Source organism: Plectropomus leopardus, chromosome 17 (genome assembly GCF_008729295.1).
Source record: "Plectropomus leopardus isolate mb chromosome 17, YSFRI_Pleo_2.0, whole genome shotgun sequence".
Lineage (NCBI taxonomy): Eukaryota > Metazoa > Chordata > Actinopteri > Perciformes > Serranidae > Plectropomus > Plectropomus leopardus.
The window spans coordinates 15,318,246-15,342,782 of NC_056479.1; the positions used below are offsets into that span (position 1 = coordinate 15,318,246).

The 24,537-nt window shown below is 41.7% G+C and overlaps 4 protein-coding genes across 6 annotated transcripts; 2 read left to right on the forward strand and 2 right to left on the reverse strand.

The window, feature by feature from the left end:
• Positions 1-263: 263 nt before the first annotated feature.
• slc27a1a (solute carrier family 27 member 1a) lies at positions 264-8,861 on the forward strand. Of its 2 annotated transcripts, XM_042504798.1 has the most exons (13): positions 264-669; positions 956-1,123; positions 2,624-3,018; positions 3,776-3,943; positions 5,165-5,234; positions 5,332-5,423; positions 5,513-5,622; positions 5,736-5,945; positions 6,028-6,154; positions 6,263-6,400; positions 7,275-7,439; positions 7,553-7,699; positions 7,812-8,861. In XM_042504798.1, exons 2-13 carry the CDS (start codon positions 957-959, stop codon positions 7,967-7,969), a joined length of 1,947 nt encoding a protein of 648 aa, XP_042360732.1. In that variant the 5' UTR covers positions 264-669; position 956; the 3' UTR covers positions 7,970-8,861. The 2 variants fall into 2 exon arrangements, with proteins under 2 accessions (XP_042360732.1, XP_042360731.1); XM_042504797.1 differs by having other exon boundaries at positions 7,275-7,699.
• On the reverse strand, positions 8,170-12,466 carry trim35-13 (tripartite motif containing 35-13). Its single transcript, XM_042504805.1, has 6 exons — positions 11,738-12,466; positions 10,716-10,811; positions 10,398-10,628; positions 10,287-10,309; positions 10,101-10,219; positions 8,170-9,492 (listed from the first exon to the last, which is right to left on the reverse strand). The coding sequence occupies exons 1-6, from the start codon at positions 12,137-12,139 to the stop codon at positions 8,957-8,959; spliced, it is 1,407 nt and encodes a 468-aa protein (XP_042360739.1). The 5' UTR covers positions 12,140-12,466; the 3' UTR covers positions 8,170-8,956.
• Positions 12,467-17,002: 4,536 nt separating this feature from the next.
• vac14 (vac14 homolog (S. cerevisiae)) lies at positions 17,003-20,307 on the reverse strand. Its single transcript, XM_042504795.1, has one exon. It carries the CDS (start codon positions 20,189-20,191, stop codon positions 17,831-17,833), a length of 2,361 nt encoding a protein of 786 aa, XP_042360729.1. The 5' UTR covers positions 20,192-20,307; the 3' UTR covers positions 17,003-17,830.
• A 74-nt stretch (positions 20,308-20,381) lies between these two features.
• LOC121956537 (zinc finger protein Gfi-1b-like) lies at positions 20,382-24,537 on the forward strand. 2 transcript variants are annotated; one of them, XM_042504806.1, is made up of 4 exons: positions 20,382-20,806; positions 20,920-21,032; positions 23,458-23,560; positions 23,663-24,537. In XM_042504806.1, the coding sequence occupies exons 1-4, from the start codon at positions 20,530-20,532 to the stop codon at positions 24,508-24,510; spliced, it is 1,341 nt and encodes a 446-aa protein (XP_042360740.1). In that variant the 5' UTR covers positions 20,382-20,529; the 3' UTR covers positions 24,511-24,537. The 2 variants fall into 2 exon arrangements, with proteins under 2 accessions (XP_042360740.1, XP_042360741.1); XM_042504807.1 differs by lacking the exon at positions 20,920-21,032 and having other exon boundaries at positions 20,383-20,763.

A 24,537-nucleotide genomic window follows, 5' to 3' on the forward strand; every position in this document is an offset into this window, starting at 1 on the left:
TCAGCAAGCCAAGCTCCTACAAAGCAGCAGTGTGAATAAGGGATGGCAGCAGACTTCCCCAACATTTAGTTAGTAGTCTGTGCCGGTGCGGCTATCCATAGCATCCACCTGCAAAACTGTTTGCTAGGCATCCAGGCGGGGTTAGTATCACCCAATCAGAATTGAGAAAACCTTGACAAGCGTCGAATTCATCCAATGGCTGACCTGCTTCAGAACGCTTACACCCGGGTGGGCAGGGCTTCTTTAGCAATGACTCTATTCAACATGGAGTACAGCAAATAGCCTGATTCACTCTGCATTTCAAGCCCTCATTCACTTTTTTGGACATTTTTGTATTCCGGACACAAATGATGAACTGTCCCGCGTAGATGTCAGTCTACAGGACTCACTCACGTACGTTTGACACATTTCCAAAAATCGTCCGAAAGCAAAGTGTTTACTAGCTTACTTAAAGGTTACAACAACCGTGCTAAAAAGCAGTTAACTGCACAACTGTTGAAACTCTCCAAAACTACCGGTTTCCTCAAAAACGCGGTGTCTTCTCGTCTGTTTCAATAACCGGAGGAAGATTTGAATCCTCGACAGTTTCGGTGAGAGTAATTAGCAAGTTGTTGACCGGCGGGGTTATCGGGTGAAAGGTGACATCGCTTTCAGTCTGTTGACTCGTAGGTAAGTTTTGTGCATTGCATGCATATTTTGCAGTCAAGTTGACGACGATGTACTAATGTCTGTTTATGTTTATTGCTTAAATGTGAGCCGATTGATGTGTGTTCATCTCTTCGCTTTACATAATAGTTTTAGCTATTTTTTTTTAAAAAAAAAAAAAGTCTGTGTGTACTTGTGTACCAGCCTGCACTACAGAAATTCATACATCTGAGTCAAAGCCATGTAGGCGATTAGCTCATGCCCACTCTCTCCTAAAAGCTCATCTTTCTTCATTATGTTGCATGACAAGAATGCACAATGCGGCGAGTGTCTCAGCCTCTTTGGGGTCCGTGGGACTCTTGCGTCTCTTCGGGGTGTCCTGGTCCTGGAGTCTGGCAGCGGGCCTTGGGGTTTATCTGGGCACACGGAGCTGGAAATACTTCTACATCGCAGCACGCACAGCCAAGAGAGACCTCAAGTGAGTTCAATATGTCCAAATGTACAGATGGGGGACACATTTAAAGAAACAAAACAACATAAAGTGTCCCAAGCCACCACAAGCCTCCAGAATAGCTTTAGAGATCCTTGCCAAGTCTGTGGATGAACACCATTCCTCCACAAGATATCCCCTCATAACCTTTATTTAATCAGGTAATCTCACGAGATCAAGATCTCGTTTGTAAGAGAGGCTCCAGTACAGCAGATGGAATGAAAAACAAACATAGCTAGACAAACCAGAAAGGAATATAGCATCAGAGACATCACTGAACAGATTTGAAGATGAAACTTTTTGTTAAACCATTTGTTCTTATTGAGATGGTGGTGGAGAGCATTGCCTTCTGTGAACTAATAGACCTTGGAAATACTTTTGAAAGACAGTGGGCCTTATTCACAGACATTTACGTATGCACAAATCTGTGCGCAAACCATGCTCGCAAATGTGTAAGCAGAAATTTGTTAATATTTTCCTACTTGAATTTGTTTCCACGCTGTGAACAAATATAGAAGTGCTGCAGACCAGGCGTACGCACAAATAAAGAAGGCACGACTCTCTTAGAAAATGTAAAAACACACCTTTTTACAAAATGCATAACATATTATAATATTCCTTAAAAAGTACTTAAATAGACAATATCTAAAACCATGAATTAACTTGCGCATGCATTTATTTGACGCTCTTTTATCCTCATTAATTATTGTTATAGTTGAAATATTTGACTATACACTTATTGTCCCACTCATAGTTTACAGTGGATTATATAAGAAAGATCATAATTAAAGGTGACATTTTTTTTGTTTTCACTTTTTCAGTTGAATTTGCCTGTAATAATGTCTACTCCCACCAATTCTTATTGTCATGAAATAATAATTATTATTTTTACCACTGACATACATCCCACCCAGGGTATATTAAAGATTATGATCTACCTGCAAGGGGGTGTTAAGATGGGATATCTAACCTCACTGGGAGATACTGCAGCCCATGCCTTCAGGGGTGGGTGCATCTTTAGAGACCCGCATGTTTGATCATGTTTGAAGAGAGTGGCAACATTTACAGACGCTCACTGACAGTCGGACACTGGTGTCAAGCCCTAGTATGAGGGTAGAAATAACTTTCTCAATGGTACATCTCGAGGAGCGCCCACAAAGGTCAAACATGATTTTACTCCGACATAAGAATATCTCTGCAACAGTGAAATCACTTTAAACGTTTTTTTGGTGTAAGGCCGGCAGTACGCGTTGGTCCAGAATCTTCCATAGTTTGGTTGAAATCAGGTGACTCTAAAATCTTAAAAATGGTATTTGCATCATTTTCATCAAGCTATTGCTACATGTCAGCTTCTGCGTTTGATGTTTCTCCACAATCTTATCTATTTGCTTTTCTTTAATTTGTCCCGTGTCTGTAGTTCTGATCATGATTTGGGTTTACATTTTTACTGACCTGTTTTCTCTTTGTCTCTTCTCTGACCCTCACCAGTGGCCTGTATGTGCTGTTGAGAGTGAAGCTGGATTTGTGGCGCTACATGCGCAATGGAAGTAACATTCCTTCCATTTTCACCCAGACGGTAAAACATTACCCAAATAAACCAGCACTGATCTATGAGGCCACAGGGGAAACATGGACGTTCACCCAGCTGGACGAGCTGTCTAACGCGGTGGCCCACTGGGCAAGAGGTCAGGGGTGGGTCTCGGGGGATGTGGTGGCCCTCTTTATGGAAAGCAGGCCGTTGCAGGTGGCGCTTTGGCTGGGCTTGGCCAAGGTCGGGGTGGAAGCTGCACTCATTAACTTCAACCTCCGCCATGACTCCCTGCTGCACTGTATCGGCGCGTCGGGATCTCGGGCTGTTGTGTTTGGAGCTGAGCTTGCTGACGGTAAGAGAACGTGTTCGACAAGGTCCAGTCAGGAAATCAGGTTCTAGTTTTATATGAGTGGAGGAGTGAATTCTAAAATGCTGCTTTACGGGATAAAATCTTTTCTCTCATTTAGTGAGTTCTCTAAAAAAAGACAAATAAATACTACAATCAGCAACACAATTCATTTTTAAATCACATTTTGTGTGTATCATCATGTGAGGGGTCAACATCTCGTCCCGTGGTGTCACACTTTAATATTCAGATGGTGTGTGAACTGTGATGATAATGACTGTGTCTCCTTCATGTCATGTGGTCAGCGCATGCTGTTTGTAACCACATTGCCAGTGAAACTCCTGTGCCATCTAATTTGAAGTTAACATTTGATTCTGTTTGTTCTCTGTAATACAAACATGTCACTCTTTTCTCTCTGGGGTTTCCGTGTGTGTGTGCACGACTTAGCTATATTTACTTTGAATATAGCTAACTTATATATAGCTTACTTTTTTGAATGTACCATTTGATCAGCACTAAATGTGTTCCACGGATGTCTATGTTTCCATCTTAATGTGGCGATGGGTTTGTGATGCTTTCACGCCTTTAGAAATTAAATTATAATTAATTTAACCATATAAAATGAAATCTTAATTGTTGCAGGACGTAGCTATTTTCACTTGAAAAATATAAAAAGTTTCTACAGTACACTCCAAACTGACTAACTAACCTGACTGGTGTGCTCTCTTCCCGTCTCCCTCTTGTTTCTCGTACTGAATGTCAGCCATGTTGGAGGTCAGTTCCTCCTTCAGCCAGTCGATGGTACGGTTTAGTACAGGTGACCTCAGTGCAGAACATCTGGCCCGACTGAGTGCACAATCCCTGGACCCAATTCTAGCCTCTTCACCTCGACATGCCCCTGCACCGTGTGTTCCCCCCAAAGGCATGAACGGTGAGTACCTTATCTAACACTGAACTCAGCTGTGACTCTGCATGAGTCTTAATCTGTGTGATAAAGTTTCCTTTTAAATGCCGTCTTCAGACTATTTCTGTATGCCATGTTTGGCTGATATCCTTTGTTTGCTTGTTCTGAATTAGTCAAGTGTGCGTCACACAGTAATTAGTTTTCTCACTCTAAAATTGCTTCTTAGTAGTACTTCCTATTTGGAGTATGAATGACTTATTAAGATATGTACTGTCTGAACAAACCAATAACGCTGGTGAATGTGTCTTAGATGAATGAATACAAAAATCAGCATTGAAGGGGTAAGCCCCGGATATATCGTACATTAGGGATGTCGCAAGAACAGATGCTTCTGACAATGGCAAAATTCGCGCTCGTTATTCTCCTCAACAAAGTTACTGGTAATGCGTTCTTTTGCACTCGACCGGGCAGCATATATGCCTACAAGTGTTCTTATCTGCCATTGAATTTCCAAGCGCAGCTGCTGCTACAGTTCTGCTTCCTCTCGTTTTCCTGAGGCCAGCGTTTTTTTTTAAGCTCTTTGCAATGGGAGCGCCACATATACAAACGTGAGCAGTGTGATGAGACATTGGGCATTTATCCTGCGCTGAGCGCTCTACATTTGAGATTTTTTTCCCCAGGGTCACTTTTAGGTAAAATTCTTCGCACGTCACTGTCACATTTAGCCCACCTGTCCAATCACAGTGGAGGAGGGGTACCACAAAGACCGACCATCACGTCTTACATTCACAAGCACTGACCAGCAACAACAACGAAGGAGGAATATGCTAATATACTTTAGGGCTATATATTCATATATGTTCCTCGCCCACAAAATCTTAGGAACCGTTCAGGGAGTGATATAATTTAAATTTAGTTTGATTTCAGTGTGCTTAACAATGGAATGTCCATTTAACTACATGGGATTTATTTTTTTGGTTATTGCCGTGATATTAAATTTTGTATAAAGAAAGTGAAATTTAACTCATATTGGCATCGACTAGTAAATTTCTGGTTTTATGCCTACACTGCATAACAAACTTGAGGAAAATATGAGGTGCATTCAAAGCAATGACTATATTTTCTGTTGTGTCATTCTCTGGGTTTAGTGAAGGTGTTCCAGCAGGGACTGAAATGCTGTGAAGCCCCGTTATGGATCTTAAACTTGCAGTGTGTAATTGTAATCCTCTGTTGTATTCACTTCTGCAGACCGTCTATTTTATATTTACACCTCCGGCACAACAGGACTGCCCAAGGCTGCCATTGTGGTACACAGTCGGTACGTTACTCACCAAAAAAAAAAGCATCTCTTTCCAGACTTTAGCTGTGCGGATAATTATAGATGTCTGAGAATCTCTCCTTTGTTTTGACAAAAGTTACTACAGAATTGCTGCTTTTGGGTATTTCGCCTTTCGCATGAACCCTGCTGACATCATCTATGACTGTCTGCCTCTCTATCACTCAGCAGGTATGTGATGGCAGGCTCCAGCTCTTCATGAATACAGCTTTCCCCTTAAGGTTTGCATAACCGAAGTGTTAGCTTTCTCTTCTTGCCAGGTAATATCATGGGAGTCGGTCAGTGTCTGATCCACGGCCTCACTGTAGTAGTAAAGAAGAAATTCTCTGCCAGCCGCTTCTGGGAAGATTGCATTAAGTACAACTGCACTGTAAGAGCTTTTTCTTGGAAATTATTGAGAAGCTCCTTATTTTAATAAAATCAATAATCATAAAACATTCATTTCCAACAAGCCTCGAAAACAACCCTGCTCTCCTGTTGTAGGTGGTGCAGTATATCGGGGAAATCTGTCGCTACCTCCTCTCTCAGCCAGTGCGGCCATCAGAAAAAGGCCACAAAGTTCGTCTGGCAGTGGGAAACGGCTTGCGCCCCAGTGTGTGGGAGGCCTTCACAGAGCGTTTTGGCGTGGCGCAGATTGGCGAGTTCTACGGAGCAACTGAGTGCAACTGCAGCATTGCCAACATGGATGGCAAGGTCAGCAATCACTGTGTTAATTGTGTGTCCTGACTGATAAAATGTAAATTGGATCAGAGTTTAGCTAAATCTGTCCTGCCAGGTTGGAGCATGTGGGTTCAACAGTCGCATCCTCCCCAACGTGTACCCAATCCGTCTGGTGCGGGTGGACGAGGACAGCTTGGAGCTGGTTCGTGACAGCCGGGGGCTCTGTGTGCCATGCCGCCCTGGTAACTTACACTAATATTGCAATACTGATTTTTCTAGAGACAGTATGTGATTGCTAAATGTGTTGATCTTCTGAGAGCATCCCGCTGAGACTTCTCCGTGTCTTGCAGGGGAGCCAGGGCTTCTGGTGGGTCGTATCAACCAGCAGGACCCATTACGACGTTTTGACGGCTACGCTAACCAGGATGCTACGCGGAAGAAGATAGCTCATGATGTCTTCAAGAAAAATGATTCTGCATATTTATCAGGTTGCCCATCCTTTTTTATTTCTCAAAATACATATTTATATTGCATCATAGCACTCAACACAGCCTGCAGTGCTCCTTATACCTCTGTGCTGGCAAAATATATTTTGGGGGTGTCCGACTGTCCATATGTGTGCCTCATTGTCGTAAAGGCAATGTCTCAAGAAGGCTTTGAGGTAATTTCTTCAAATGTAGCACAAATGCTCACTTGGACTCGAGGATTAAATGTTTAGAGTAGCGTTCAAATGTTGTTTTGACCTCACAAAACATGTTTTTGGCTGAAAAACTTAAGAATTCATACGTTAATTTTGACAGAATTTCACATAAATGTCTAATAGGCTAATTGATAAAGTGATGGCATTTTATATCCAAAAGGTCAAAGGTCAGCTTCACTGTAAAGCAATTTTCTGCAAAAACACCTTTCTGGCCATTACTCAATGCTGTAACTCAGGAACAGAAGGGGGCACATTTGATCTGAATTTGTGACTGATCATTGATGTCCACCTTGAAACTGTGCTGACTGTATCGTAGCTCTGCTGCCGGATGAAACATGCGTGTGAAGCATCCGTGTCTTAAAATTTGTAGCTTCTTTGCAGAAACATCCATAGCCTATTTGTCACATTGTTAACTGTCATGGCTACAGTTGACTCAGGTGTAAACTGTAACTGTAACTGCAACGTGACTTGCTCACAGAGACATACAACTGCAAGGCAGTAATATTAGTTTTGAAATGTTCAACGAGTCTTGTACATGTTCAAGAAAAAGAAACTCGAAAAATAAAGGCAGTATCAGATTGCCAAGCTTCCTTTGTCAGTGCTCAATAGTAATAATGTGTTATGATTATTTATCCATACTTTGCTTTCCATCTGTACCCTAGGTGATGTACTGGTGATGGATGACATGGGCTACATGTACTTCCGTGATCGTGGCGGAGACACGTTCCGCTGGCGAGGAGAAAATGTCTCCACCACCGAGGTAGAGGGCGTACTCAGCAGTCTTCTGGGTCAGACTGATGTGGCTGTGTATGGCGTGGCAGTGCAAGGTGATGGTTCATTTTGTGTGCTTTGGGACTATAATTGTGATTTCTCTTTAATGCATTTTGCTTTTGCATGTACTCACTACTTGACAAGCTTTTATCTCTGTGTGTCTTGTCAGGTGTGGAGGGTAAGGCGGGCATGGCAGCCATTGCAGACACGACAGGGAGTTTTGACTGTAATAGTTTCTTGCAAAAAGTCCAGCAAGCACTTCCTTCGTATGCCCGCCCTGTGTTCCTGCGAATCTCCCCACACGTGGACACCACAGGTACACTGTCCTTAATGCCCCTGAGTTTACAAAAATATGAAGCATCACTCATGATTTCACATCAACAAGTCATAATCTGTGTTATGCATCTCTACATTATCTCTCTACACAGGTACATTTAAAATCCAGAAAACCAGGCTGCAGAGGGAGGGATACGACCCTCGTCTCACCACTGACCAGATTTACTTTTTGAACACTAGAGCTGCATGTTATGAGGCTGTAGACGAGGAGCTGTACAATGCCATAGCAGAGGGAAGAATGTCTCTATGAGATGGAGGCTGTAGCAGGGCAGACATGGTGCCTCAGTGAAAGACACGCTGTAGAGAAAGGATACGCTGGTGTCAGGTCAGTACGTCTTAAAGCACCACCTGTCTGGATTTTAACCTTTCAGGGTGAGAGGACTACTTACATAGGCAGCGTATTGTTACAGACGATTTTTAACACTGTATGAGTAACACACAAAGACTTAATGTGAGGGCATTTACTCCCTTTAATAACATGTTATAATTATTAAATGAACACCTCAAGCCTTTGAGCATCACCGCACATGCAGTGGGTTTCTCCCACAACCCAACTGAAACAGGATACATGTGAAAGTAGTGTTAGGACAGCAAAGGTAGAATCAGGTCAAGCTGTTACTGGGTATATACCCATTTATGAAAAGTGCTGCAAGGATAATTCTTTGTAGGTTTAAGCAATACTTGAGTGTGAAGCTATGAAGTTACTGATGTTTGTTTGGATTAAGCTGAAAGACAAGACTTGAACATGCAATACATGTGGCTACTAGATCAAACACTAACCATAGAGTCTTAGTTTTAATGCAATAGAAAACTAATCTCACTTGTCATATCTGAACCTCCGAAGAACACTGGCACAGGTTTGCAAATACACGCAAGTTCTTACTGTATGTGCCTTATATGAAACGACGGATCCGTGTTTCAGTTTTTAAATGCATTTCATGGAAAGGAGCTCAACAGATTGTGGAAATCACAGTAGTGATTTTTTTTTTTTCGTGCAAAGCTGAGTCACACAAAGTGACTGTCGTTTTATGTACAAACTTATCAGTGTAGTAATATATGGGTGTTAAAGCTATATACAATTTCAGATCAATATCCAGACAACAATTCTGTTGAAGCTAACTCAAATTAAATATTTTAAAACATGTCTGTTTCATGTCATTCATTAATAAAAAACAAATTTTGGATGATTTTTATGCAAACAATGGCACTATATCTCCAGTGTTAATTAGTCCATTAACTAGTCCATTGCCAACAGTATCCTAGTGGGTAAGATTTTCAGTGGATGCTCTTTGCAGGCAGTACAAAAGTAGGGATAGGCTCTGGGTGTGATGATCTCTGTGAAGGTGTAGAGGGGTGTTCTCTCTCCAGGGTCGTAAAAGGTCACCTTGCCTCTGTCCATGTCCAAAACTATTCTAACTACTTCTGGCTTCCTAGTCATGTTCAGTGGCTCCCATGGTGCAGTGCAGGCCTTATGCTCTCCATTGCGAAACCTTATAGTCCAGAATCCCTCTGCTGGTGTCAGCACGTGCTTGCCCTTCCTGTTGATAGACTCACTGGCCACTCCCACCACCCAGTAGGTGTTTTCCTTCACCTCCACATCCCAGCTGTGGCGTCCAGAGGTGTAGCCTTCAGCAGCCAGCATCTCAGCACTGATGTCAAAGCGTTCTGGGTTGTCTGGCAGCTTGAAGATCTGGGTCGAGTTCTGCACAACTGTGAGATCCTCTGAGATGACAAAGCAGCTAGCTGCTGTGTTTGGATCGATTATCACAGGATCTTAGGGAAAAAACAAGATAGGAGTTAATATTGTGGCAGGGAAGGAACTTGTCAATAAAGCCGTGTTTCCACTGAACACTTTAGGTAGAGTACCCTTAGAAGCCATACATGACCTTTGTGGACACGTACCTAAATTTAAGATCTGTTTTGTGTTTGCACCTAAGACAACACTCTTAAATGTAGGTGGGGCTTTTACACAGTGGTAAGAGCTGCATTACTGCTCCATTCAGCTCTTGCTCCATTTCCTCAGCACGGGGGATGCAGAGGAACTTCTGGCCCATGTTGATTGTCCACTGAATGGGTTTGCATGATGATGTTTTCAGATCCAAAAAGAAAAGGCTGGATAAGAGTGCTAAGTGTTAAGAGTTTGTGTTGTAATGGATTGGATGTTTAAAAATAGCGGGTTTGTGCATTGAGTCCTTGTCAAGCAAGAGAAAGGTTTTCCCTTTACCATTCAACAGACTGCAGTGTTTCTAGCTCAGTGTGCCTCAAAAGAGGAATGATGAAACAATGAGTCAGAATGGAAAATATTTACTTGTACCATCCACAACTTTTGACAATGGAAACACAAGAGTAGTAGTAAAGTAGTTATTGTTTTAGGAACTCACTGTATTTAATGATTTTCTTCATCTTCTCCCACACTTTATACTTCAACGAGCCCAAGTGCCTGGCCACATCAATCAGAGCACCAGAAATCAGTTCTTGATCCAGGGAAGGTCGCCAGGTTCTGAAAAGACACTTGAGCAGTTAGCTGTTTAGAACCAAGTCTATAGAGCTACAGTGTAAACACTTACCTCTTAATTGTTTCCTTGTAATTCTGAAAACAAAAGAAGAAGAGAACAACTTAAGACCATTTTTGGAAAAGATTTGTCATTCGAGTTGTCTGAAGCAACAGTCTTATCTACCTTAAGAAATGGGATGTCTTGAGAAGTCATCTCCAGTTCCACTAATCTGATGGTGTTGGAGAGAGATGCAATTTCATCGTTCATTTCCTCAAAAGTCTGGTTCACCATCAGGTTCTTCTGGTCCTGTTCTGCCTTTAAAGCAGAGAGTCTGGCAGCCTCCTGCTCCTTCAGAAAATGGTGAAGGGCTTCAAATTCCGCCTTGATCTGTGTTTCAGTATGTTCAGCCTGGTTCTGGAAAGATGTGATTGACAGGTAAGCATTGCCTCCACACCGTGGCTCTCTAGTGAGTTCAAGGTAACATGATGGAACTGACCGTACCTTGACATGTTCTGCCATTTCTTCACAGACCGTTTTCGCCTTCTTGTACTGCTGCAACTTCTCTTTCAAAGGCAGGAGCGCATTCTTTAGTTCCTCCTGAAAAGTCATTGACAGGTCATCAAAACTTAAAAACAAGGTCAGCCTGGCAGACGGCCCAGCTGTCAGCACAATGTGGGGCTTTCAGCTGCCACATACTCTTTCCATGGCACCATTCCCTGTAAGCTGCATAATACAGCAGTGCCACATTAAGAGGACAATCAATGGAAAGAGACCTAATGCTCTGGCACCATGAGCAGAACTGAGCTCATGCAACTAAGAATCAAGACGCAGTAATGGCAATCAATAGATTCATAACACATCAAGGTTTCCACTTCTCTAGAGAAGGCCGACGAGAGCAAGAGGAGAATGAATGTGTCACAGAAACCTTGTGGGAATCGAGTTTCAGTCCTCTCGGGACCCGGATGGCGTCGGCAAACCAAAAATATAAATCTATTATTAGATTGTGAATGAACTCTGACAAACACGTTCACACACATCAGTTTTTCAGGCTTAGAGAAGCACAAAGGTAGTTAGAAAAAATGTTGAAAAACACAACAAACGATGCCTTTGCGAAATGTTGACAAGCTGTAAGTTAAAATTATGCTCAGCTACAAAGTACCACTCCTTTTATTTTTTAAATGATGGATCGCCTTTGAGATTTAATTTGTAAATTTGCAAATAACCAGTCAAGCTAATCAACTATGATTACCATCTTCCCATTTCATTTATGAGGACTCATCCACACAATGTAGCTGTTGTTATATTGGTGATGTTAGATTCTAGTCCATAAAGACGTCAAATTCAGCATCCAAACAATGTGACATATTGTAGTACATTGTTGTCATTCCTTCCAGCTGTAATCATAAGAAGTAAGACAGGGAGACATTTTTGGAGATTTCAAGTTCTCTGAAGTGCCTGCTGTTGAGGATATGCAGCTCAGACAGTAAAAATGTGCCACCACTGTAACCAACCCTGTAACTCACCTTACAGTCATGAGCACCTTCCCGAATGGGATAGAGCCTGTGCCCAGTGTGTGCAGCTGCTTTCCCACATAACCCACAGATTGGCTCCAAGTCCTCCAAACAGAATAATGTGAGCTTCTCCCCATGCTCCCTACAAGCTTCTGGGTCATTCATGCTTCTTTTCATCTTGAAGGATTCGCAGGACTTCTCCAGCACAGAGCTCACCACGATTTGATCCATAGAGGAACGGCGCCAACACAGAGGACAGTGGTGCGAATCCTCGCTGCCTTGTGTCTCCCAGCTGTCTTTTAGACAGGCTTTACAGAATCTGTGTCTGCAAGTGAGGACCACTGGCTGAGTGAGAATATGTCCACAGATTGGACAGGAAAGGTCATCCTCCAGATGAGCACGTCGAGTGGCCATTCTTCTTCACTGGGCTTTGATGAGAGGGCAGTATTCGAGGCCCCTCCCACGTCACTTGAGGGCTACCTCATCTTGACCTTAGGAATAAGTGTTGATACCGCAGCTCCCGAAGGCATATCCCGTGTTATGCCTTGTTGTGTTGAGCATGCATATCGCACTTTCTCAAATAAACACCACAGGAAAAAAAACTAAACTGGCTGAACATTTAGGAGCCTGTAGCTGTGCAGAGTGGAGCAAATGGTTGCTGGACAAACCCAACGATGACAAAAGAGAGAATGGTATGCTGAGATCACGTCTGTGCTATTTGAGAAGTCTTTTGAAACAGCCTGTCACGGTGCTATGTAAGAGTTTATGGAAAAACAATATTGGAAAAAAAAGGCTGGGTGTAGATATAAATAGAAGTAACCAAATTCGACATAAGTTATTGGGGTAAAGAAATATCGTCCTGCTGACCAGTGGAATATTTCCAAAGTCAAGTTTAGCTTAGGGGAGCGGCTTTTTAAGAACTGACACATGGTTATTTTTAAGATATCAGAGTCAAATCCACCTTCTGGTGGAAATAAACACAAACAGCTCATGTGTCAAGTTTCTAAGGACAAATAGAGGATATTTCAAAGTAAGGTGTGCACACAGCAGCACGGTGGTCTTGAGAGTTAATTTGTTAATATTAAAGAATTTAACAGTAAGCTCATCTTGTTTGTGCTGTAATCCAGTACTGTGTTGTGGGTGTTAGTTTACTTGAGTCAGTGCTGTGCCAAAGATCCAGGGCAAGAGAGTAAAGACAGAAAGATAATACAATCCTGCACTATGTAGGCCAGTGCTGCTGCAACTCTTGCACTTATTACACTGTGTTAGTCCTTACATGTCACACATGCTATATTAGGATTCACAGTCAGCTTTAAACCATGCATGTAGGAGAGTTATTAGAGTGTACGGTATCTGTGCAAACATACGTATATTACTCGAGGCTTTATCTTTAGATGGAGGCGCACACAAGTGTAGCGGCTTTTGGCTCTTAATTTATTGTTGTGTAAATGTGTTTGTCTTATGTATGTATGTCTTATTGTGATTTTTATGGTGTGGATGCATTTTTGACTGTGTTGAAATGAAGCACCTTACTTGAGCAGTGCTCTGATTTCATTGTATTTTTAATGTAATGACAAATAAAGGCCTTCTGATTCTGATCCCTATATTGGCATTTCCCTAGATATTATGAAATGCAAAGTTTTAGAATTGTAAAATCAGGTATAAATGCATTTTAATGTTGACAGTCACCTAAAAGCCCGCCAAAATATTACATATTACAGAATTTAATAAGAGTGAAAACTTTATTTTCATTTACCCATCCTGAGAAATGTCTGACCAAATAAGTGGCAGTCTTGTTGAGATGCCACACACACACACACACACACACACACACACACACACACACTATGGCCTTGCTAGATTAGTAGTGGCTCTGCATGCAGTCACTGGACAGATGACAGGTATTTATTTTACTATTTTTTACTACACATTTTTGTTATTTAAGGTTAATTTCATGTGTTGTAAATAGTTCATAACAACTTCTTAAATGTAATTTAAAGCGACGGTTTAAAATCTGCTTTGCTTAAAGTGGGTGCATTTAGGTGTGCCCCATGTACAAAAGCTATGTCCTAATTCTGCCCCACAGCCCTGGGCTGCGTGACATCCCCTAACTTTCCCCCTTTTATGCTACAGCTTTCCTATCAAATAACGGCCAAAAATTTTTAAAAAAATGATATTTAAAGAAGTGGTTGAATTAATAGCTGTTTAATTTTGTTAAAATGTCTCAGATGTTTTAATCTTTGAATTAGTCATTTGTTGAGGAATAGTGTATTAAACTGATCAACAATTTATTCAAGGTCTTGTGTTTAGAATTAGGGGCAGCTATTGGCAGAAAGTGAATATAAATATAAAAACTATGTTTTCTATAGTATATAATCACCCAAAAATAAGTGTGTGTTTTCGACACCTTTGAATGAGCTATTTATATCTACACAGGCTACAGAGCAGGTCCTCTTCCATGGGGTGTACTGTGTTTCTACATTCACTTAGAATGGACATATTATCTTACTCTAGATAAATATATATGCATTTTCGCTTTGGCCACTGTAGTGCTCCTACATGCTTAGCACGTGGGAGAAGTTTGAGTTTGTTGCAGTCTGCAACCTCACCACTAGATGACACTAAATCCTGCACACCAGGGCTTTAACCTTCAAAGCCATAAACAGACCAGGACAACAGACCCATTAAACAAAGTCCAGTTTAGAAGTAGTAATTCAATGCACCTATTGTACAGATTTTTTTACAAGAGCTTTAAATTCTCCCAGAGAGACAAAATCATTAAACTGTAATATATTCTGAAGATAATTCAATGACCAGGGTGCAAAACAGTAAATCTTGAGGACCTGTTTCTAGATTACAAAAATGGAATCAGTTGTGCAAAGACAGATGAATTGTTTTGCTTTGAGAGTTTACATGTTCACACACATCTGTGCATGTGTGTGTGTGTGTGTATGTGTGTGTGCGGGCATCTCTCACACAGAAATGATGAGGAGGCTTACAGATATTTCACAACGGTGCATAATTAAACATGTTTCCTTCAATTTTAAAAAGCATGTGTCTTCATAATGACTGAAAATAATCACTGTCAGCTCTGAATGTTGAAGTACTTCATGTGTAGCAGTTACAAATCCACGCTCAACAGTTTTTTAATGAATGCCTCTTTTTCAGCTTACCTTACGGTCGTTGAATGCCTCATATATGGAATACACTCTGTGGTTCACATGAAGGCCTGTTCTGTGGCACGTACAGCAGACCAGGTCTAACTCGGCCACACAGAGCAGAAACAGTTGCTCTCCGTGTGCTCCACATGATTTATGTGGAAGTTCAGGCCGCTCTTTAACGCAGAAAGGACACTCTTTAACACGGTGTTCAAACCAGAATTGCTCCAAACAATTGTTACAGAAGTTTTGATTACACCTGATGCAGGAGAGGACCACTGAAGCCAGGAAGACCTCCCGACACACGGCGCAGCAAGAGTCGTCCACAGTCTCCATCTGTGAAATTCAGTGCGGCACTGATGGATCTCTCCTCCAGGCAGTAGAGCCTATGTTCCTTGTGAATGTACAGTATGTACCATGGGTGTTCAACTACATATAGTGCTGCAGCAGGAGAGAGAGGAGACCCAGCTCCTCTAGTTTCACCATAAATAAACATGCACATGAAAGACAAGTTTTCAGCTCAGTTTCAAACTGGACAGGAGGTTTTTTTGGATCCACACCTTAGAAACGCTGCAATCACTGGGTCTGAGTGAGGATTTCAATATGAGTGTTATGAATGAATTTTAAAATATTTTATATGTTATATGATGGCTGGAGTCTGATGTCTACATAGCATCTATTTCTATTCTTATTTATCAATTGTAAACATGGACAATTTTGTAAATATGTTGTGTTTGGTGTTTGACTGTCTCTGTAGTCACACTGTTCATTTTGTAGTCACTTTCCAAAGGACTACAATCCCCTTGATGTCTTTCTTCTCAAGACTCAGTGATTGACACAAGTGTTCTGCATTAAGGCTAATAACGTGATGCTCTCCCAGCTCCTCATACTGCTGATTCCACTTGTTTTTGTCTTATTGTTATGTATTGAAGAAGGTCTCTAACCGAAAGCTTGCAAAGTAAACATGATTTTTTAGAGGATTTGAATGTGCGGATGTGCTTTTTTCACTGTTGATAACGACTCAGCTCCTGCGCTTCAGTCTAAGTCCAAATACTGGGTGAGCAGTGTTTTTTGATTTGATCAAACCATGCTAATAAGAAAGTGGCACAATGACACATGAAAAAAATGGTACTGTGTATGAACTATGATGAGCTACTGCAATTTTGAGCAATGAGGTTTAGATCACTCTTTGATATCAAGAATATCGTAATGTATTTATATATTAAAGTTTTAGTTTTGTTTTTATGACTCAATGTCTTTCAATGGGGAAAATGATGGGTTTTTTTGGTCACTTTAACTCCTTTTAATTTATTACCCTGCAGCATAACTATTATTTTGTATTTTATACCCATCTTAACTTTTATTTTTTTTATTCTCTAGCTCTTTAATTTTGAATTGCATGTAAATGTCATTTTATAATGTTTTTTTTTTGCATGATGTCTCGATGCTTTTGATGTTTTATGTAAAGCACTTTGAATTGCCTTGTTGCTTAAGTGTGCTATATAAATAAACCTTGCAGATCTGGGGACAAGTAAAAGCAGTAACTCTAAAATTAAGTTAATTTACACACACACACACATATATATATATGTGTGTGTGTGTGTGTGTGTGTGTGTGTGTGTGTAATTTTCCAATCAGTTAAATTGTATATGGACTATTATAAGGTTTTAGAAGGATTTAAACTATAGACTGTGATCTAAACAAGTGAAAGGCTCCATTTACTGGGCCGAGTATAAAGGAAATAAAATCCTCTTGATTGCAGTTGGTTACTACTAATTCATTTACGCAGAGCCCTGTCTGTATTACAAACTCATAATCACAATAGAAACTTATAGGCAATGTTAACCAAACACATTTACACAATTCAAAGAAGTAAAACTGATTTAATGGTGGACATTTGGAGCCGGGTGTATAATGAGCCTAAATGTAATAATAAATCTGGAGCAGAATATCGACCAGAACATTTTCAAAAGGCTGCGATTTATAAAGAATGTAACACAGACAGGAAAAAGGTCATTTGTAGTATCACTGACACTTCCCTTTCCTTCTCTACCCACACACACTTTTAACAAGTATTTCTGATACGTTTCGTTAAATACATGTATACAGAAAAATATAATATTTTTAATCATGTGGTCCACTTTATTGATCTTCACACAGCAATGACAAAAGTGCGAAAGAACACAACACAAAAAGACACTGTACATAGAGAAATACGAATTATCTTAAGAGGTTAAAGGAAAGAAATGGGATTAAAAACTGAAGGTGTGTAACATTTTTTGATTAGCTGCACTAACAAAGAAATGGCAAAAGGTGCAACAACATGGACCTACCCAGGATTTATGCCAGAGTTCAGTCATCCATGGCTTCCAAAGTTTAAAATCTCATTTGAGCTGGGTCAATACTCGACACGTGGGTTTGGCTGACAAGAGATTAAGGCAACCCTGAGCACATGCTGCTCTATTATTACTGCTCACCATGAAATATTGTGATTTACATGAATATTAAATAACAGATGTGTGCTATTAAACACTAAAATGCATGTCACAATAACTTGAAACAATGTGAACATTTCAATTAGCTGGACATAATCTCCGCTGCAGACAGAGCATGATCGGGATATGGCCGTATAACATCACCACCAGTAGTAAATGCTGTGTGAGATTGTATGTACATTCCTAAAATATTCACAGGAATTAGTAACTATTATTTTGCACGTGTATAGCCTGAAGCCCATTAAATGTGTTTAAAATGTTTTTTGTTAATGTGACAGAACATTCTTGATTTACAAACAATTCACTGGTTTTAAGACAATGTATATATCCAGTGCTCTGATTAAACAGTTTTTAATCATACTTGATATTTGGCTTCAACATGTATCTATATATTTAACATTTTCCTTCACTGTCCTCTCGCTGTCCACAGGATCAGAGGAAGCACAATATCTTCACATTAGCTTCCTGTCTGGGTGATCGGAGGCTCGTCCAGAGCGTTGGTGTCGGACCTCCAGGTGTTTGCTCTGAACGTGGTCAAAATGCTGGAGCAGCTCATTGTAATCCATCTGAGTGTGAGAGGCACGTTTAGAGGCCACTTTCTGTTTAGAGTCCATATACTTGGACTCATCCACAGTCCTCATGAGCTCTGGGTTGGGCACGCACCGCAAGCGATGTGAGAGCAGCTGGAAGGCCTGGCTCTGTGGCAGCAGCATCAGCAGGCCGTAGAGCGCCTTTATCAGGTAAGGGTTGTTCTCAACGTCCAGGAGCTGCAGGCGCAGGTAAGTGAAAATGGGGCTTTCAATGAGTTGAACCAACTTGTCGACCTCAACCAGGAAATCTACCGTCACCTCCAGATCTCCAAACTTCTGGATGAGGTCATAGGCGTGTTTGTAGTTCTGTGTGAGGAAACAGAGTGACACGGTAGCCACGGGGTTGTGGCACCAGGAGCGATACAGGCAGTAAAACAAAGCGCAGCTCTCCTGAGTACACAGGTCCTTCAGCTGGTTTCGTAACTGGAAGAGCTCAGCCGAGGTGAGCAGGATGGTGTTGAGCGTCTGAACCATAGTGGAGGCAAATTTGAGGTCCTCCTCCTTTAGCAAGATGTCCGCCATGGAGTGGAAGATGTTCTCCGCGTGAAGCAGCAGACAGAGCTGCCTGATGATGAAAGCTCCTCTGTTTTCCAGAAGTTTCCTCTCCAGACTGAAGCGCTTCAGCAGGTTGATCATGAACTTGTAAAAATAGGAGTTCATACTGGGAGTGGAGGGGGACGAGTCCACTGCTTTGGGCTGCTGTCCTGGCTTGGCACCCTCTGGGACCTTGAGCTCCAGTTTGTTGTCGGTGCTGTCGCAGGAGCCGACTTGGTCCGTTTGGCCAGCAGGAGATGATGCTATCTCAGCTAACACCTCCAGATCTTTCAGTATCACCTCATCCGACTCATCCGACAGCGTTTTCAGCAGCATGGGAAACAGGCTGTCCGTATGGCGGAACATTTTGCGTGGCGTCTTGATGTAGAGGTGGTAGAGCCATTTGAGCACAGCGATGCGGGTCATCATGCCAGTGGAGGAGTCGTGGAGATGGCGGTCCAACACCTGGACAATACCGTCCAGGTCCAGAGTGACCTGAGGCCTGTCAGAATTTGCTGGAGTGAAGAAGCTGATATTGCTGAAACCAACAGATTCTTGAGACGCATTCAGCATGTCATTACCATCCACCTCCGTCTTAGGCTGGCCGTCCTCTCTGGACGGTGACCCTGTGCTTCCACTTTTGTCCTCCTCTTCATCTTCATCATCCTCGGGAGTCACCAGCTTCATCAGACTGTGATTACAGGCACTGGCTGCTTCTTTGGTATTCTTCTTTCTGTCGTCGTAGGAAAGGCAAGGCAGCACTGCAGTCAGGATTCCAGAGGAGTAGGGGAGAACTACTCTGCCTGCCAGCTGGATAAACTCTCTCATCCAGGTCATAGCCGTCAGCTGGATCAGGTCGTTTGTGAGTTTTGTTTCATCTGCAACCTGACAGTGGATGACCAGGATGTTGGCCATCTCAGCAAATTTCACGCTGGATGGCGTCTTCTTAATTTCCTTGAGAAACTCTCCAAGCACCACCTCACACGTCCTGCGGATCTCTTTGCTGTTGTCTCCGAGGATCTGGAAGAGCCCGTCCAAGATCTCGGGGAGGTAGTCTAACAAGTTGATGTCCGGCACAGACTCCAGGACATGAATCCAGGAGATAATAAACTGCCGAGCATATTGATTATTGGAGTAAATTCTCTCTCTGAGCAGGGGGACAAACGCCACTAAGTCAAACTTGTGACTCTCTGTCACAATGTCTTTGAGCAGTCTGTCCAGGAGTTCAGATCCACTTTTCACATTGGGGTCCGGGTCCGCTGCAAGCTTGCTGAGCCCATCAAAGAGCAGGTTGAAGTGGGGCAGCACAGCCCCCCTGGCCACCTTCACTATATTATAGAGGGCCTCGCAGGCATAGTAGCGCAGGCGGCTGTCTGAGTCATTAAAGCACGTGAGCACTGGCTCAATAAGCTCCTTCAGATACAGACCTGAGTCCTTGCCCAGGGCGATGGAGCAAGCTGCCAGTCCGATGAGACCCCCCTTACGGCTGTGGGGGTGCTGGGAAAGCGCAAACTCCGACGCCAGGATCTGGATGACATGTCTGATCTGAGTAGAGTTGTTTTGGGCCACAAACTCGCGCACCAGCTTCTCTATTTCCAGAGCTGCGACTTTCCTCTTCTCGTACAGTTTGTCATTCAAAGCCCTGACGATGTTGGGCGTCAGAGGAGAAAAGTCCTTCTCCGTGTTCATGTTTGTGGCTGCGGTTGTCCCGGAGACTGCTAAAAGAAATATAAGTTAACACGAGAGAATACTGTCCGCATTTATGTTCACTTGTGTGCGATAACACATCGGTTTTCCTCGAGAATCAGGAAGCTTTGTAATAAAACGCAGCTGACCGGTTACATCCGGCGGAAACACGTCACGGCTGCTACATTTATTTAGTTCCCGCTTTGTGAGGACCGTTAGCTCAAATTAGCATCATTAGCTTCGCGCTCGGCTAATGCACTCAACACTATTTCGCTTCTTGAATTGTCATATTTACTTTTTTTTAGCCGTTGAAGAGAGTTGTGTCACAGCCAGCGTCCGCCATGACGAGCCGCTTCTCCTTTCACTCCCAGCTCTCCTCCATCATGGAGACGATGGCCAGGTCTGCCCTGAGTCAAATCAGCAAGCTGGTGGACGAGGACACGGCGGAGCTCCGGCTGCGGTTGTCTCAGCTCCTGGTCGCTAACACCGCCCTGGCAGAGAAAGTAAACAGTCTGGAGTGCGAGCTGACGATTGTGAGGAGCGACTCTCCCACATTGTGTAAAAGTTATCGCACCGTAGGTGTACAAACTGTGTGCCACGGGGACGGGGACGCTCATGGTACTCTATTGTTTCACAGTAACAAAAGCTCAGAGGATTTGAACTCAAATCATCTTGCATTGTTTCTGTGTTTACTTTCGCTGCTTTACTTGTATTGTTTGGCTCTTCCTTAGTGCCTGGGTCGCCCACCATAGAGGGGATCTTTGGGAAAGATTGGTGTATGAATCTGTGGAAAGACAGAAACCCAGACAGTGCGGAGAGAGACTCACCGCAGTCCTCCGAGGAAGTAAGAGGGAGGTTTACAGAGCTGTTAATTCTTTGATATCGTTATGGCCTTTAGTAATTTAAAAAAAAAAAAAGGCTGTTTTTACAGGCGTCCAACATGCACTGCAGCAGGTGATGTGCAGGTGTAAATGTATGCAAACGTCACAATACATCAAATATATTCATGTTCTGAATATTGCAATGGATAACAACTGAAAAGCAAATTTGATGTAGTAAGGGAGTTTAAAGATGCCCTGATAAATGTCTGAACTGTGTAATTTATTTCCCACTTAAAAAGTGCATTAAATTTATTCATCTAAAAATAAGGCCTTAATTGGTATTACATATCTTAAATCAAACTTTCAAAAATCCTAAAATGCGAAGTTATTGGGAAAGGGATATTGTGATTTTTTTTCTGACATTGCCTCCTGAAATCTTCAAAAAAAAAAAAAAAAAAAAGGTAATAGCCAAATTTAAAAAAGCTAACAAAGGGTGTACGACAAGTTTTAGGATAAAGCAACCAGCAGCACTTGTGTACATTTACTTCATCCAATCGATTATATATATATATATATATGGAAAAATAAATGGATTCTTTAATTAAGTTATATCTTAAGTGTTTTATATGTGTTCCACTGTAGAGTTTTTTTTGTTTTCTAGCATTTGAAGTAGATAACTAACTTTTTAACTTGATCAAAAAACATTATTTTTATGTTTAAGTAAATATTTGGGCACAAATGTCCCCAATAAGTAATTGATGAACTTCATATCTTTTTTTTTTTTTTATTGTAAAATTGCTCTAAATTTTACTTTGAGTCGCATTAAAAAACTCTAACAATGTCTAACTTAACTTAAACTGCAGGACCCCTGTTTAGGTTATAATATTCATATGATGTTTACCAAAGGAAATTATGGTAAAAAGAGTACACAATAATAATATTAAACTGTTATTATGCAAGTGAACACAACAGACACATCGCATCAAGAAATGCATGTAACTATTTTTATTATCAAGGTTTTTGTTGCTTTTTTTGCGTGTGTTTTTAATTAATGATAAAAGTTAGGGAGTCATAGTTGTCCAAAAGAGGAAGACGGATACGTGTATAACGCCCCAGTTTAGGAACAATTTTTACATTAAATACATGAGATAGTGACTCCTAACAATTCCTTTGCATCAATTTAAAGCTTAGCTGAAAAGCACAAGACCTGTCCCCATAATCACCCACCAAGTCACTGCATGCTCGGCTTGTCTGCTCTCATTTGCTTGTCTGTGTTTGTCAGATTGCATCCCTTCTGCCTCTGTAGTCTGTAATGTAATGTGATTTTAGAGATTTTTCAAGATGTAACTGCTTGTACCGATTGTGCTTAATATCATTTTGCATCTCCTAGTTGGCATGATGTTTGCTTTGCTCCTCTAAGCTTTTTTTTTTCAGTTCAGCTGTTCATGTTTTGCTTTCCCCAGTTCTAATTTGTAATGTTGTGTGTTTTATTTGTTGGCCAGTTTGAGGGATTGTGTAACATAGGCTCATTAACAGTGATGTGGATCAATGTGCATTGTCCCAGAAAAGAAACAAATTAAATAAATAAGAAATCCTAAAACCTTGGTCTATAAATTGTCTAACAGTTGTGCACATATCACTCATTCATTCATTATGTTTTTTATTTTTGTGTCATGCCAAACCATTGCATGTGCAAAGCATGTGCAAAAAGGAACATAAACTTAAAAACAAAAAACATCCCAAAATAAACTGCTACATGAGCAGCCACTAAACATCTACAGATGATCTCAATAAAGAGCTTTTTTCTGTACTTTGTACAGATGGATTTTGTGAACACCCATCTCAAAATTTGTGCTACTTCCATATTTTTAAAGAAATCGATAACTTTTGTCTAACTCAACAAAGCACTGCACAGTTCACAATTAAAAGGGCAACAGAGAATATGGAACTCATCTTTAACATTTAGAGTTTAGATTTCCTTGTCAGATTTGTGTTACTTTCTCTAAACTAACATGCCGTCTGGTTTCAATAGGCAAAGTTAAAATACCAGATTTCAGCTGAGTGCACAGAGATCTTTACCTCTTAGACAAATCATATACAACATACATCATAACATTTTCATCGCTGTAAAAGTAGGCAGTTATTGTTTAGTCCGCACATCATCAGCTGTCTGTCTGTTACCCATGGCAAACACAGATTATCCAAACAAACCAATATTGAGTTTTTTATTATTTGAAAAAAGCGTCACTAAATCCAGATTGTTGTCATGGTAGTTTCACATATTCTCCTTTTTATTAAAAAAGTAATTAATCAATGATAAAATTGCTGCTGATTAAATTATCACTTGGCTACTAGAACAGTTACTTCAGCTCTAGTCTGGTAAAGCATTGTTGTCAGAAAATGTCACCGTATTTTACAGTTTAACATTTGGACTTTTCCATTTGGCAGTTTACAGAGACCCTGTCCAACCACATTACTGAGACAGAGGTCAAAGATGAAGACGGGGAGGACGCGGCCAGCAGCTGCCAGCAGGAAGCGCTTACTACAGAAGGTAAGAGAGTGAAAAAATGTCGGCATTAAAGGAATACACAGCACAGAGTCAGCAGCCTTATGTGCTTCCTGGAGTGTTTGACTTTCTGTTTGTATGCAACAGAACATGAAGAAAGCATGGCCGTGGAACCAGAGCGACACTCAGTCGGTATCTCGGTCGATGGCAGCACCTACAGCCTGCCGTTTGATGAGGATGAGGAGCCTGCTGTGTGTGCAGGTGGTATGGAAGAAGCGTCCTTGCAGCTGATTTGCATCAGTGACACAGAGGAGCCTTTCAGCTCTCATATCATTCCAATTGAAGAAGACGATGAAGATGACAATGTACAGTTTGTTGAAGAAACCCAGCTGGAGGAAACGTCGAATGCTGCAAGTATGCCCAGCTACAACAAAGAGCTCACATTCCCTGCAAACGACTCGGAAAACAGCACCGCTCCGGATTCCCAGGATGACTTTAATATGCATCATGTAGAAACCGCGAGAGATTCAGACAAAGATGGATTTAGCTGTGTAATATGCGGCAGGATGTTCTTCCACAAGGGCGTTCTAGCACACCACATAAAGTCCCACAAGTCCAACTATTGCAACGTTTGTAAGCAGGTTTTCCCCCACAAGCAGTTTAACACGCACACCTGCCAGCCTCCGGTTCCCTCTATGTCAGGCACTAGATACTGTGAGATATGCAGGAAGACCTTCGCAAACCCGTCAGCACTGAGGATTCACTATCTTGTCCACACAGGAGAGAAACCACATAGGTGCAGCTTCTGCGGGAAAGGGTTCACCCAGAAAGGCAATCTGAAATGTCACCTTCGTATCCACACTGGAGAGAGACCTTTCTGCTGTGTCAAATGTGGGAAGACATTCACTCAAAAGGTCAACCTCAACCATCATTTAATGGCACACAGAAAACAAGAGGTCCCCAAGGCGAGGAGAAATCAACCTGTCAGGAACTGACGAGAACTGTAGCTTTATTTATCTGAA

What these genes read in the sequence shown, in the direction of transcription:
- slc27a1a (XM_042504797.1), top strand. Translation starts at nt 957, where the DNA reads ATGCACAATGCGGCGAGTGTCTCAGCCTCTTTGGGGTCCGTGGGACTC. An exon ending in TCCCCCCAAAGGCATGAACG is followed by an intron (nt 3,944 to 5,164) that starts GTGAGTACCTTA and finishes TCACTTCTGCAG; the next exon opens with ACCGTCTATTTTATATTTAC. An exon ending in GCATTAAGTACAACTGCACT is followed by an intron (nt 5,623 to 5,735) that starts GTAAGAGCTTTT and finishes CTCCTGTTGTAG; the next exon opens with GTGGTGCAGTATATCGGGGA.
- trim35-13 (XM_042504805.1), bottom strand. Translation starts at nt 12,139, where the DNA reads ATGGCCACTCGACGTGCTCATCTGGAGGATGACCTTTCCTGTCCAATC. An exon ending in TACAAGGAAACAATTAAGAG is followed by an intron (nt 10,220 to 10,286) that starts GTAAGTGTTTAC and finishes GTGTCTTTTCAG; the next exon opens with AACCTGGCGACCTTCCCTGG. An exon ending in GAAGAAAATCATTAAATACA is followed by an intron (nt 9,493 to 10,100) that starts GTGAGTTCCTAA and finishes TTTTTCCCTAAG; the next exon opens with ATCCTGTGATAATCGATCCA.
- LOC121956537 (XM_042504806.1), top strand. Translation starts at nt 20,530, where the DNA reads ATGACGAGCCGCTTCTCCTTTCACTCCCAGCTCTCCTCCATCATGGAG. An exon ending in CACCGCAGTCCTCCGAGGAA is followed by an intron (nt 21,033 to 23,457) that starts GTAAGAGGGAGG and finishes TCCATTTGGCAG; the next exon opens with TTTACAGAGACCCTGTCCAA. An exon ending in GGAAGCGCTTACTACAGAAG is followed by an intron (nt 23,561 to 23,662) that starts GTAAGAGAGTGA and finishes TGTATGCAACAG; the next exon opens with AACATGAAGAAAGCATGGCC.
- vac14 (XM_042504795.1), bottom strand. Translation starts at nt 20,191, where the DNA reads ATGAACACGGAGAAGGACTTTTCTCCTCTGACGCCCAACATCGTCAGG.